The 15,368-nt window shown below is 36.0% G+C and overlaps 1 protein-coding gene across 3 annotated transcripts in view; it reads left to right on the forward strand.

The window, feature by feature from the left end:
* The window catches only part of CRIM1 (cysteine rich transmembrane BMP regulator 1), a 199,757-nt gene that overhangs the window by 81,026 nt on the left and 103,363 nt on the right, over positions 1–15,368 (forward strand). For 2 of the 3 annotated variants that reach the window (XM_074863314.1, XM_074863315.1), the window contains exon 3: positions 10,049–10,291. The exons of the other annotated variant lie outside the window; for it this stretch is intronic. In XM_074863314.1, the coding sequence (XP_074719415.1) occupies positions 10,049–10,291 (243 nt within the window). The remainder of the gene's footprint in view (positions 1–10,048; positions 10,292–15,368) is intronic. 3 annotated transcript variants of the gene reach the window in all.

Consider the following 15,368-nt stretch of genomic DNA (forward strand, 5'->3'; position numbering starts at 1 on the left):
TCGAAGAAAAAAGTAAGAATTCAGGAAGATCTCTGGTAATGTGAAAAATCTTATAGAAATGCATTTAAATTCTAAATTTAGAGTGGCTATTTAGAAGAATTTAAGAAGCCCACCCAGAGAAGTCAAGAGATGAACCATAGCAGTTGGAGAAGGAAAATGTCTCAAAACACTTGGACACTGGCCTTCACCATTGGAAGCAGTCACCATCTGTTTGCCTAAGAAGGAAACTATGCCTCACTTCATACTTTCTGATAACCACAGTGTCTTAGGTTAGTCAAGAGAAGAATGAAATGTTGAACAGGGTTGATTTTTCTGATGTTAAGCCTCTTAAGTGTTTTTTGTGAAAGAATTTAAGAAATATGTGGTTAAGCTGCTAACAAACATACAGTGGTCCTTTGAACATAATAGCTAGGAAAACTAGTTTGCATAAAATGGAGCTTATTTGCCAGATATATCTTAAGGCATTTAAGTCCTTGTTTTATTGTGTGTGGGTTTGGCTTTTTGGGTTTGGGGTTGTTTTGTCTTTTTTAACATTAGCAGAGATGAGAGAACTTGAAGGAGGCACATATCTTAAATTGATTTTTACTAACTTAACAAAATGAAACACTGAAGGGCAGATAGGAATTGATTCGATTTCAGTAATAACAAAAAGTTGTGTTCCTTTGAATATCAAACCCCTCACTTCTACATTAATTTTTACACCTCAGTTGCTTTTTTTAATTTAGCTCTAGAAAACTAATTGCTGGTTTTGCTGTTCACAGTTTTATCCTCGTTGCTGTCTTCTTACATATGTGAATTCTTTGTAAAATCATGTATTTATTTTGATTGTAGTTTGCCTTTATAGCAAATGCAAGTGTTTTCTGGGTCCTTGTTATACTTGTATTTTCGGACTTTGATTAGGAAACAAACAGTGATTTGAGACTACTACTTTGAGTGTGACTGTGTGGTGTAGCACATCATTTGGTACTGCTTATGTTCAGAGCTGCCTCCAGAGGTGTTTGTCCTTTGTGGGGTATAAGTTACATGCTCACATTCAAATCCATTTCTCCCTGTCACATCAAGGTGTGTGTTGTAGTACTGCTCCTTCAGTGAATACTTGTGATTATTTCTCCAGACAGCTTATATGTTTCTTAAGCTATATTAAGCAGAATTGTTCCAAATATTTGTGCTTTATCATTGTTTTGGTACACATTTAGCATTACCTTTGGTCTGCAGCTGCTTATATCATTGTGATAAAAAATTCTTTCTGCTTTAGGTAAATTTACTACTGGTGTGCATTTTGTAAGTCATTGAAGTGTATATGCAGTTTATACAGGTTGTGAATTTAGTGTTTTCATTTTTGGTTTACTTCCAAAATATTTTGGCATTCTTTAAAGTCTTGGCTCTGTAGTTCAGACCACCTCATTACTGTTTACATAATCTTTCTTTGGAGATTTCAGTTGATTTGCCAATATAAAGATTGACCAATAGTGGGAGTAGTATCATTCATCCAAAATAATGGACTCTTTTATATAAAGAAATCGGTGTACAGTGTTATTCCAGTCATGATGGTATTGGAAACACCTTTTTTTTTTTTTTTTTTTTTTTTTTTTTTCCCCCCACAACGGGGGCAGCCTGACTACAAGTAGCTATGTGCTCATCTCTTCAACTTCTGAAGGATTTTCAATATTGAAGTTTAAAAGGTGTTTTATTGCTATTGAAAGCAGTGCAGTTACCAGTGGAAATGGGTCCTGTCCCTGGGATGGCACACTTCCCCGTCTGCTGTGCAGTGGGCTGGGCTTGTGCCCTCCTCTGCATGTACAGTTCTGTCAGAAAGCTAATGTGATCAATTGTAGATTTGGGTTAACTTGTTGGTGTCAAGCTGTTAATTTATATTAAAAAATGTTAATATGTATCTGTTGAAAGCAGGTTTTAAATTAAATGGAGGAAAAGTACCTTTGAGTTTTCCAGGCTTGAGTGTTTCTAAGCCTAATGGAGAAATGCTTTGAACTGGGAGGTCTGTACCCAAATGCAACTACTGCCACAAACAATATTGGTTTCACAGAACTTGCATTTGCATTTAGATGCAGAGTGTCTTACAAATCCTTATTGATTCTCTTAAAACACTTTCTTTGGTAGACAACAGTTTGGGTTAAGGCTTGCTTGCAATTCTGGTGTGTGTTTGGGTTTGAATTACCGCCTTCCTTTTTAATATTTTCAGTACAGGAAAAGAAAAAAGTTCAGAAAGTGGAGTTATAATGTCCTAATAGCTTTGCTATCCAAATGGGATTAATATCTTTCTTGGCTCTAGCTGTCTTGAGTGGCGTAACCCTTGTTCCTGGTTATTTGGTCCTTGAAATGAAAAATCTTTGGCGAATCCATAGTGAATACCACATTTCAAAGATGTAGATCGACGAGTGCATATTTATTAAAACTTGTGTCTATAACTGTCTTCTTGTGTGTGACTTTTTTTAACCCAGGTTAGTTGCAGGCCATTGCTATTCTATTACAAGATTAGTCTATAATATGGGTGAGACAGATTGCTCCACTGTGCAGTATGTAAAATCCAGAGTGCCAGAATGCTGCAAAGTGAAGCAAAATTTGTTTACAAAACAGAATGGATTTTAAATAAAGTTCAGTTTTAGGTAAAAGGTCAGGCTCTAGTTCCTTTTTTTATTTGTAGCAGTTCATCCGTATACAGTACTGTGCATATTGTATGTGTAAGGTAATCTCATTTTTTAATCTACTATAACTGTCCTTTTGATTCTTGAAAATCCTGTTGGGTATTTTGCATTCCGATATCGATCCCTGTCTGTCTGACTGCTTCAGCTGGGTAATCATTTTTCTTGTTTATCCCTAATCCTTTTAATATTTCCTTCCTGCCACTGTATAACAGTACACTATGCCTATTGTTTGGAATGTGTTTCAATGATGACTGTAAGACTACAGTAAAAGTGGCTGTTTTTTAGCCTAGATTTCACAAAACCAGTTTACAATGAAACGAAAATGCAAAGCTGAACGACACGTGTCTTCAAAGCATGTATGCTGACCTTAGTGCATCACTTTGCTTAGTCGTACAAAACGTTCATATTGATGAGCCATATTCTATTTTAAACTGATCTGAAAAATGAAATATGAAGCTAGCTATTTCAAAATGCTTCTTATTCTGTATTCTTCTTAGGGACCTAACATAAAAAATAAATTTTATTCTCTCTGTCTATATACATATGTATATCCATATATGTACGTATTGAAAACTTGTTTTTAAAGCAGCAGCTGTAGAACAGTTTAAATATCTCAGCAGAAGTGTTCAGTTCCGAGTCTCCAGTAGTTCTCTTCAGCCTTCTCCTTGGATGAAAACATTCTGTCCTTGTTTCTATGGTGACTGAGTAAAAGCATCTCTGGTCACACGAAGTTTTGACAAAATGATAAAAATCCCTCCCTGAAAAGGTTTCCAGAAAAGCACAGACGTGTTTTGTTTCACCTGAAGAATGAGAAGACCCTCTCACCCTCATTGGGGCTTTTCTTCTCCATTTCTCCCATACTAGTTATACCTTAAGATCCTTTTGCTGTGCTAACCAATTCTTTAAGTGTTCTGCTTTTCTCATTAAGTAAACCTGGCATATACTTTCTCTGCGTGTCAAAGTAGAGCATGCAAACATAATGAAGAAAAAGAATTTGATACAGAGGTGAAAGCAAAGTTCTTAATTCTTCTTCAGGAACCATTTTTATTTCCATACTGCTTTGATACTAGCCAAGATGGGGGGGGGGGGGGGGGGGGTGTATGTTTGGGTGGGTTTTGTTACAACTGCTCTACTTGAACAAAACAAACAAAAAAACCCCTGAGATCTAGACTTCCTATATTCAATGACTGTTTTAATAAAACCAGCTCTAACTAGTGGCCACTTTGAGTGAGTATTGTATAAACCTTTTAAGAAGGTAAAGAAAGTTACCTTCTCTCAGAGAAGGGATTGGTTATGGCATAAAGACCTTGCCACTATTCCACTTCCACATAATAATTTTGTAAGGTAATGGGAAACATAATTTTAAAAAATACGTAGTAGCTTTTGATATGGAGAAACTCTGTGAAAAGTTCCAGCTTTACAGCTGTTGCTTTATGACAGACTCTTTCTAATGCTAATGGCAGAGGAAAAAAAAAAAAAAAAAAAGAAATCCACACCTTGATTTCTTCTTTTTATCCTTTGAAGGTTGCTCTCCTCCCCCTCATGCACTTCATAACAAATATACTGTGGTTGCAGTGAAGGGTCAGTTTGAATGTTAGTGCCTTGACTTCTGAGATGCTACAACTTTCATGTGTGTTTCTGAGATGAAAATCAAATGAAAATGAGAAATGTTTTTGAGACATCCTGACTTTTTAAATGAGTGATCCCTGTCTTAAAGCACACAGTACATTGTAACTTACTCAGTTATTGTTGTTCAGTTACACATTGTAACTTAGGTGGTTCAATTATTCTTGGTAATTGTAGAGTGTCCTCTGTTATGTGCTTCATGAAGGGTAGGTTCTTTTTGCAGGCTTTTTTAACAGCAAGTAAGCCAGAACCTTCGGACCACAGAAAGTAAAGTTTGTCTTGAAATGCAAATCTGGTACCTGTAGTAATTTATAGTTAGAAATAGCACTGTCACTGGTAAACTGAATAATTTTATTTTAAACAGTCTCTAAGACTGCCTTTTAGAGTAGATATGAGGTTTGTTTCCAAGGATAGGAGTCTTACTTTGAATTAATCAACATGTCCATTTTCCTGTTTGGATTGTGTTCAGTTTATTAAAAATGTTATCTTTCCAGATACATTTCTGAATATCATGAGAAGACTGACTGGCAGAATAGGTAGTTTGTAAAAGCTTGATTGATCCAGGCTCTTCCTTTATCTCTATAGAGATTCTTTGTTGGCTCAGGATGGTGAGATGTCAGAGATACTAGCTTCTGTGGTGTTTGATGAAAGGCTATGAAGAGAATGTGTCGCACAGAGAGACCTCATCAGCAAACAAACTGATAGTTTCTGTTCTTTGTGTAGTCCTTCGAAATGCTGCTTTTTTGAACATAAAGGCAATGTGTGCAGCCAACTAAGTTTTTCTTACTTGTTTGTAGGTTATCTGTTCAGACTTAATTTATGAGAATTTTGATGGATACATCCTTGACAAGTAATTGTTCTCCTTGTTAATGGTTTCTTTTTAAAGGAGAGGCCAAAATGTGATTAAATAGATGCTTTTTTCAATAACTGTCTGGTTCTGTGAAAATCAAACAGCAAAAGTGTATACAACTCCTCACTTCATTAAATTAATTGGTGAGTTGTGTAAGCAGTTTTTTGCCTTGCTAAAACAGTCAACTTACTAAATGAGACCTATCAGCTTCTTCAAGGGTAGAGGCAGAACAATGTTTTATAAAAATATATTTGAATTAAGGTGATGAGTGTCCTGAGTACAAGCTCTTACTTACAAAACCAGACGTCATCTTTGACAAATAGTTTTACTGTCTTTCTACATACAGTTAATTGTTTTTGTGAGGGAATCTACATTATGGATTAGGAGAATGTGGCACATGCATATCTTCTTGCTATGTAATCTGTGTTTTAAGATGCTTCTTTATTCAGGAATAAGTATCATATATTTGCTGTGCTAATTTAGTTCATAGTAAGTCACATACATAGTTTTCCCTTTCCTCAAAAATCTCATTTTTTAGGTTTCATATACTGCTTTGAAAAATGAAGTTCTCCTGTTTGGGGGACACATAGTAATTGTTTATATTCTATTTACTATCAAAATTAAGATAATAAAATGGAGTTTTAAGTCCTGATACCTTGTTTGGCTTTGAAGATGTTGGTTAGGAAGATCCTGATTTGTGTAATAGTAGCTTAAAACAACATCTGGGAGAGAGGTCAGTGCTTCATAGTGTATGTGTGTATTTGACAGAGAAGCAATAGGTTATTGTGAATTTACCTTGGTCTATTGAAAAGCTGCTTTAAAACAGTCCCCGTTTGGTATATAAAAGGGATAAACTAGCAAAAATATCACTGGTCAGTGATTTCACAGTTGTTTTCTGTGGAACATAGCTTGCCATTGCCCTACCTTTCTGTCTTTTGAGATAGTCTGATGTATTTTTAATTATTCTGCTCTGACATGTGTTCTTACGTGTTCCTTTTGTAAGGTCTGGAAGCGTTTGTGAATAAAGGAAGAAAGAGCTATTAAACGATTCATCTTGTCTGATGAAATCTTAAATAGCTGTATGTAATGGAATTAGATCAGGAATCCTGCTAAAGCAGTGATATTTATGGCTGTATTAATGTTTGTAATTTATTTTGAGAACAATTTCAGTTCTGATGCCTTTTTTGATCAAGTCATGAAAAGATAAGCAAGTTTAGTACAGTGAATTGCAGAAATATGTTTTGTATACAGACCTTTATCCCTGTAAATAGAGAAGATGGGTATGCTTGCCATTTGCTGAAATAACAAGAAGAAAAACCTTGAAGCTTTTCCTAATGGTTGCTTAAAAGTAATGTCTCTTAATCAGGCTTGGTTTCAAAATGAGGAGCCCTCATCAGCTTTTACTGAACTGCAGTAAAACAGAACTCCCACCTTCTCACCTCCCAGTGAGTGCTGGGCTCAGGACGCAGTTATGGTGCTATGGTGCTAGCTGATTAAAGTTTTAACTAAAATATAGTAATGCTACACTGGGAGCTGCTGGATTTTCATGTTTTAGATAAAGATTATTTTCAGAAGTATGAAGTAGGGACTCTACAAGAAAACACTTTAAATAGTGCCACTCACACATCGTTTCAGACACTTGCTCCTTTCCACAAAAGGAAGTCTGCATCTAAATTAAGAACCAAATCATGACGTAGTCTACAGAAGGTTTCTTTCTGCCCTTGATTCTGCTGTGGGCTGGAGTTAGGGAAGCTGCAGGACAATTGTCTGCTGGCTGATCCAGCTTGAGTTAATATATTTCACTTTCATGTTGCTCAGTTGCATTTGTATACTGGGAAGGGAATGTTTTACCCTGTACATAGTTTGAGATTATAATTTGGAAGCACAATATTTACACAAGTAGTAGTAGGGAGGTGGTTTTGTTTGTTTCTCAGTTCTATGAAGTACAAAAGTAATAGTGACACTGGATTAAAAAGAAAAACTTTTAAGTTTGATTTCTAAATATTTGCTGGTGTTATGTAACCTGGTATTAAAACACAAACATGTCTTTGCAAGGTGGTGGCTGTTTGTGTTTAAACCATTTCCTCTGAAAGCAATGGACAGTTTTATTTAATAGTAGAGTCCTGTTGTATTCTGTTACAGTTAACTACATTGAGCACAATAATGTGGAAAAGACAATCAAAGATAATAACTATGAAACACTGTGTGAACGTTTTGAATAAAAACACTTGCCACGGTCCTCTATTTAAAATTTCTCTCTTCTGATGCTTGCTACGATATTTCTTACATGCTGATAGTGACATATCCTTGTTTTCTTCATATTTTTGCTAGGTGATCTTATCAACTCCAACACTAGGCTTTGCATTGGTCTTCAAAATAAATATATGTAGAGTCCTGAATAGTCTGAATCCCAACAGTTTGACATGCATTTCTCACAAACCTTGCATTTCTGAAAGTTGGCATATATTGGCCAAATACAGTCAGTCCTGGAGGAAACACTTATCTTAATATAGGTACACGTATGTATGTAAATGCAGGCAAGTAAAAATAGTAGGTAAACATTTAAAAAATGTATAATACAAAGTCTTTTCACAAGAGGGACTGCATGAGGATGGGATTAGTCATGGAGATCGGAAAATTGCTGGATGCATAATGTTAGGGTAGATCAAGTAATGAACAGTGTGAATAACTCACTACTGTTCTATTACTTCTCTGTGCACAATTGAACAACATGCCATGGAAATGAAAAGATTCTGAAAGCTAAAATGTCAAGCCTTATATTGTATCCATAAACTAAAGAATGTCAATAAAATACTGAAACTAGTATGTTATCTATTATTTATACAACTTTCTGCAGTGACAGCTTTCTGCAGCAAACTGCTGTAACCTGTAATGCTCAGTCTGAACAATGTGTTTAATAAAGCAGATAATAACCTAAACTTAAGGGTAGGTTTAAAAAAAAAATGGTCTTACAAATGTTATTTAAAATTGTAGGCAAAGTACATATCTAGCCTAGGCTATATTAAAGACAGATGGAAATAGTAGGGCTTTTAACTGTAAGAAAAGTTACGATGCTGTGTAGTATCACATTTAAGTTAGTAATCTCTGTTGATTGTACATGAAGGAAATACATGTAATTATTTTTCTATTCTGTTTTGCTGTATTTGCCAACGAAAATTGAGGTAAATGTTTATATTCATGATTTCCTTTTGCAATTACTAATGCTAAGACCTAGATTAATATTTTTCTAAGCACTTATATGTCTAGGCATTATATCCCTGGAAGTTTAAATGAAACTAAAGCACAGTTAGCAAGTCAACCGTGTAGGCAAGCAATGCTGCTTTGATTCTTCAGTAGACCTAGAATTCCAAAGAATATAATAAAATTAAATGTAGAAGTGATCCTCTGGAAAAAGATATCGCTGTTGTTGACATTCAGTGTATGTGTGGAAGCAGAATTACACATTTGCAGTGCAAACACAATATCCAGTAACTTTAATAACTCCAAAAACAGTGAGTTACTAAAATCTTGGAGAATATGTTCTTGACTTTTTATCAGAGATGCTGATATTTGATATGTCTTACTCAATCATTGAAATTATCACTAGAGAATAATTTTGAAAATGGCAGTAGCTTAAACATCAGATTAATAGTGTTGGTTTTACTTGTTTCTACTACTCTGCATCTAACTTAATGACAAGTGAAGTAGTCAATTATGTTTGTAGGGGTAATAGTGACATTTATAGTAGAACCATCTAGTTTACAAACTTGCAGATAACCAAGAAGTGGTACAAACAGTTTATAAGTTCAGGTCTTGGGTTTCTAGTGTTATGGGGTTTTTTTCTGGTCAGGCCTGGGATGGCTCCCTGCATTGCCTCCAAACACTTAAGTCACTGTGTCCTGTTGACCTAAAGATATTGCTCTTCTGAGTGTCTTGAATCCACTTTTTAACAGTGCTCAGATACATTGAGCAAAGTGACACCTCTTGAATATGAGCAAGTTTCTCACTGTTTGCATTACAGAGTAAATCAGTCACAGGAGTAGTCTGATTGGAGGGCATGACACAACATTTTTTCCAGAATTAAGATTTTTTTTTTTGAGAATGGGGAATCTTGACTTCTTTTCCAAGTTTTGGAAGAATATTACCTAGCTGTCCAAGAACCTTCTGCTATGTCTTCGTTCTCTCTTACCTCAGTGTTTGTCCAGCTTGCCACTGTTCCCACCAACTTGTTGACCTTCTTCCTCAGTATTCCTTTTCTTATTGCTATGTGCCTGCAGCCAGTGCCTCAGATCTCTAATGCCTGTAGCCAGTGTTAGTCAAACCTTTTCTCTTTTACTGTCCAAGCCGCTGAAGTACATAGGAACAACACTTTTAATGTGAGCAATGCGAGTGTGTACAGGAAAAATTGTCTTCTGATAACGTATGGACTCTCCAAATACGTTAGCTGTTGAACTTTTAACCAGCTTTTTGAGTATGTGAAATCTCAGTTCAGGTCATTCAGGTTTAATAAATCAATCAATTAAAATCAGTTGCTTATAATGGAAGGTCTTAGCAAATCGAAGGTGTAGGTGTGAACATCAGGACTGTGCATGATATGACAAGTTGTTTCTCGATGTCATAGCCAAATGTGTAGCTTCACAGCTGTTTTTTGAGTCTGTGTGGGTCACGCACATTGCACAAATTAGAATTTTTGTTAAATATTTCATAATGCGCCTGCCATCTTGCAAATACCAAGATTTTTTTAAAGCATATTCCATAATTTTTGCTAATCAGCTCAGTAGCAGCAGTTTCCTTCTTATTGTTTGGGGGTGAGGGAGAAGAAAGGGAGCTTCATCTGAGCTCATCTTTACAGCTTCGATACAGTGTTTTACTGACATTTATGGTATGCTGATTTTTCTCTCCCTTTCAGAAGAGAAACCTGATTGCTCCAAGGCCCGCTGTGAAGTCCAGTTTTCTCCTCGCTGTCCGGAAGATTCCATCTTGATTGAAGGCTATGCTCCTCCCGGTGAATGCTGTCCACTCCCAAGCCGTTGTGTGTGTAATCCTGCAGGCTGCTTGAGGAAGGTTTGCCAGCCTGGTTATTTGAATATATTGGTTTCGAAGGCATCAGGAAAGCCAGGCGAATGCTGTGATCTCTATGAATGTAAACCAGGTAAAAGTGGACACGATTTTTCAATTTTTTCTGTCTGACAAGCACAAAACATATATAATTGCATCTGCTAAAACCTATATAGCATCTAAATTCTTCTGACTCTTCTTCAAAATTAAAATGACTATATGTGGACAATACCCATTTAAAAAAAAGATGAGAAATATTAAGATAAATGTTACTTTCTTTTTCCATCAGACATTAATTTAAACTGAGCAACAAGGAAAAAGTAGCCTAGTGAGAATATTGCATTTCTGTGGATGCTACTAGTGAAAGTGACATACTTTATATACTGATTAGATTATACAAGGTTTTTTCATAGTAGGAATATATTGTGCATGGATAGGGGATTAAGGTTTCTGTCTGAAGATTTCTCTAGATTACAGAGTGATGCCCCTTAAAAACTGGAGAGCAAAAAGGATTGTGGAGGAGCATAGTGAAAGACTTTACAATAATTTCAGTATTTACCCATTTTCTATTTCATGTGAACATGAATCACCCTTTCTTGTGATTTATTATTCTCAGTGAAGTGGAAGATGTAATTCGCTCTTCTTTTTGATCTAGGCTTTGGTAAAAATGAATAATAAAAAGAGGAATGAAAGCAGGCATGTAAAATTGTATAATCCAAAATCTTATATGCAAACAGATTCAAGTATGCTTAAGCTGTGCCTTTCCTATGCTTGTTTAACGTTTTCTTAAATCCTCCACAGAAGAAGATTGTACGGTCTTTGTATCTTCTAGTGCTTCTCTTTGTGTTTTTCCTAATATCCAGTGCAAATATGTCTGTGTGGAAATTTAGGCAGACTTTTTCGTTCTATGTCCTGAGTACTTGATGAACAAGTCTTTATTATAATTTTTGCTCTGGAACATTTTGTCAACCTTAGTCTTCTTTCGTCCAGAATTAGCTGTAATTTCTTATGGCATAGTTTCCTTGAGCTCCTTCCTTGTTTTGTTGCCCCTCTATAAGTTTTTTTTAGGTTTATCCATGTCTTTAAAATGTGGTGTTCAAAAGCAGACTACTATTTTCGGTGAGTCTTCATCACTAAACACTGTAGAACAATTACTTTCTGTCCTTCGTGCAAAATTCTAAATAAGAGCTGACTCTTTTGTGAGAGTTACACTTAGTTTGTAAAATGCTATGATACCAAGATCTTTCTGTAGCGTGACTGCTACTGAACTACTATATTTGTATGTTTTAATTCTTCCTATATGTACTTCAAATATGCCTTTAATAAATTATATCATGCCGACTTTGGATTATTTCTTTACTTACGAAAATATTAGCTCTGATCATGTCCTCCCGGCTGTTATTTGCATTCCCATCTTGTAGTTTGCAAATAACTCAGTCCAAACTTACCTTTGTAGGTTACTTCTTGAAGCTCGTTTTCAACTCATTAGTATTACAGAATCTTCAAGTTGAATACATGATTGTTTATTGCATTAGTGGATTTATGTAACTGTGTGTATGTTGTTTTCTGAAGTAGGGAGTTAAGAGGTGAAGGTACATGGGACTAGAAAAATGAAGATGCATGTTAGGAGGGTAGAAGAGCGGGAGCTTTGAAGAGATTGGTGAAGGAGACTAACAGAATTTAAGGGAAGTGTAGAGCTTTTCAATGGGGGTTAGAAATTAAGAGGCTAAGAGAAAGCAGAGAGTTCTCCCCTATCTTGGGAGATGATGAAAGTGTGTGTCTTAGGCAGTGATTAAGAGGCTGACGAGTTTAGATGAGTACTCTTGTGCATCCCCACAGTAACAGTTGATGAAAGATTTAAAGGCTAAACTGGAAACTACAGAGCAAGTGGAGCCCCTACTTGTTGCAGTGCCTTGGCTTTAGGGAAAAAAAGGGAGTGCTGTTAATATGGACCTCTTAGTCACTGCATAGCCTGATTTTTGTCAAGTTAGACTTCAGTGGCTGTCCAAGTTGACTTTTCTAAGTTTGGCCTAGATGTTTCTTTCATTTGCCATTTGACATAGTAGGAGGATCAGAAAGAAAAACAAGCAAACAGAAGACTGGAAGACAGGGAAAGGAGTAGATGGATGTTGACAAATCTTATTAGACTACAAATCACTTTACCACAGAAGGCTTCTTTTCAGATTTGCAAAGATTTGTTAGTAAACTTTTCTCAGTTTTCAAACAGTGTAAACTGTACTCGTATAGACAACATAATTTGTACTTGATATATGTAAAGAAAATTAGAGACTAAACAAATACTGAAACTTTTTATTTTTTTGTTTCCCTTCTTGTAGAAAGTTTAGGGATTTTATATTTACATTTGCAAGTCAGCATGAACCTTGCTGTCTTTCATCTAAACTGTTCCATCATTTTCACCATTGTCTGTGGTTTTAAATAAATGTCTTTGTTTAAGAACAGGATATGGAATATCTTGTTTCATTAGGATTGTATATTCATAGGCTTATAGAATTATAGAATAATTTATGTAGTAGCATATGATTGTTTTTATGTATGTATGAACACTGTGTGAATTATCTGTGTGGATTTGCTGAAATAGTGGTCATAAAGTGAAGTCAGATAATGCTTCTTACATGGCAGGAATATTTATTCAGCCCATGGTAAGCCTGATAATAAACCTTGCGCCTTCAGAGTTTTACTTGGTAACCTGAAGAAATGTGGGAAAGAAGAGTTGGAGAGGAACTGAACTAGCAGTGCTGTGTTCCATGTTCCTTCTGTTTTTAATGCCATGTTGCTGAAAAAGGGACAATGGACAGCATAAGACCTGATAGGTCAGTGTTCATGCAGAGTTTCTTGTGGGTCTGCTGTCACTAGTTTTACTGAACAGTGTCAGCACGTCCATGTAGTTTACATGCTGAACAGAGAAAACTGTTCCATACTTTGCCACAAACCTAAAAACTTTAGTTCTATGAGTGCTGCTACCAGAGTGCTCTTCCTGCATCTCCATGTCTGCTTAACCAGCCTCCATAGTGGTTTTGCACTAGCAAGGGCTTTTCTGGTGGAAGCAAGTTGACAGAAGCTGGGAGGGCTGCTTCCTATGATAGCAGTGCTGCCTTATGCCAATACAAAGTGTTTGCGCAATTAAAGCATAAATTCTGTTTATTTCTGTTCCTTAAATAAGATGTCACTACTCTCCAGTTTACAGTGGCATTTGAGTTTGGAGCCTTCTGCTGAGAACTGCATATGTTCAGATACTGTGACTGACAACTGAGTTACTGAAAAGAAAATAGAAAGTGTTTCCTTAACATTAAATGCTAGAATAAAAATAAAAATTTTCATTTTGAGATCCACTTCCTCTTCTACCTCTTTTACTTTAGGAATACAATGATTAGAGGCATTGGCATTCAATTAAAATGAACAGTGAAGAAACTTAGTATCTGAGTCATACCTGTCTGTTAACCTCTAGACTAATTTGTCTTAAATGTTCTTACCTGTTGCTCCACCAAGCATCTCGCTACACTTGTGGTACCTACTGAGAACTGTCATGTCCCTTTTGTTTTTCTTCAGTTGCTAAACTCAGAGGTGAGATAACAGTGGTCTGGTGCCATAACCAACATACTTTTTCCTACAGGCTGTGTATAACTGGCCGTCCATGAGCAGTGAATTTACTGAATGAGCACTGAATTTAGTTTTAGGCTGGGAGTTACAATTCTTAAGAAGTATTCTCAAAAATAAGTTGTTTTTTTTTTTCTTAAAGATATTTTGAATGAATGGTTTCAAATGGAGCTGCATAATGTGTTAACAGTAAAAATAAAAATAACTTGAAACAAGATTTGTAGGAGTGTATGTGCTTCTTTTGCTAAGAAGCTAAAGCAGTATGAGCCATGATGTTTTAAAATCATGTTTGTTTTTTTAAAGATGGAGTTAAAATCTAATCTAAAAGCTATTTTCCAGAAGTTGTGATAGGAACTCTAGCTGCCACTTCTGAATAAAGATAAATAGCTTATTTTGGCAGTTATTCAACAGGTGTGTGTTTGTACCTTTATTGATAACTTTTTGTTTGGTTGTTGTATACGTTGAGGTGGGTAGTATCATCTCTTAGTTTCTGATATCCTTGGGGAAAGCATTGGGAAATGTCATGCTAGAGAGAACCTCTGTTGGAAAGACGCTAATTTGTCATTCTTCTAGAAGTCTTTCTGGCAGAACTTTGATTCAGTCACCTTCTCCAGCACCCCCTGCATGGCCTGAAAATAACTCTTACTGAAACGGAGTTTTTTCTTGGATTAAACACAATTGTAAAGAGAATGTTATTGTTTGACTTATTCCTTTGGGGAGTTCTATGCAGTCAGGGCTTGATGGAAAGTCTGAGATCAGAAGCAAAATTTAGTAGGTAGTGTGTAATGATGCACGGAGAAGTAGCTTGTGCTCCACCCTGGTACAGCTTCAGCATTGAAAACGAGGTCTGGAATTTTTGCAGTCTTGCACTGAGGACAAGGCTCAGCAAAATCAAGTTTTTATACATAGTTGAGAGAAATAGAATTATATAGTAATTTGTTTATTCTCTGTTGCTTACAGAAATAGTACATGTTTTGCTGGGTGCTTTGTTAGAAGCTGATGTTGAGAGAACTTAAGAGATGAGACTGGGAAAGCTCTGGAGAAAATGAGTGGGGAAGAATTACAGATACATTTCTAATGGAGCTGGAGAAATGGCTTATAAGTTGACAGTGTTTGTGAGGAAAGAGAAAAAAAGAATAAATTGGTAAATGCAGGGGCCCATGTTGGGAAATACCTGTGATAGGAGAGTTAAGGAAGTGATTCAGACAGGGATACAACTGCATTGAAGGTCCAGGAACACCATCTCTTCTGGTTGTATTTAATACGTTCTGAAGTATGAAGGAATGTAAAATGGATGATGCATTGTCATGGAAAGATACTTTCATGCTTTCTTATTCTCCCAGAGCGAAAGTGTAACTACCGTTATCAGATGTAATCGTGTTGCATTGTGCTATTCATGAGGAACCAGTTGAAATGCATGAAAGCAAATGTGATGCTTCTTAGCTGCTGTAGAAGAAGATTCTGTACCCTTGTACAGCACCCTCAGAAAGCTGTGACTTCTGAAAAAATACAGTCTTTCCTTTGCTGAGCCACTGTGTTGCATCAGAGATGGAAAT

Source organism: Strix uralensis, chromosome 3, assembly GCF_047716275.1.
Source record: "Strix uralensis isolate ZFMK-TIS-50842 chromosome 3, bStrUra1, whole genome shotgun sequence".
Classification (NCBI taxonomy): Eukaryota; Metazoa; Chordata; class Aves; order Strigiformes; family Strigidae; genus Strix; species Strix uralensis.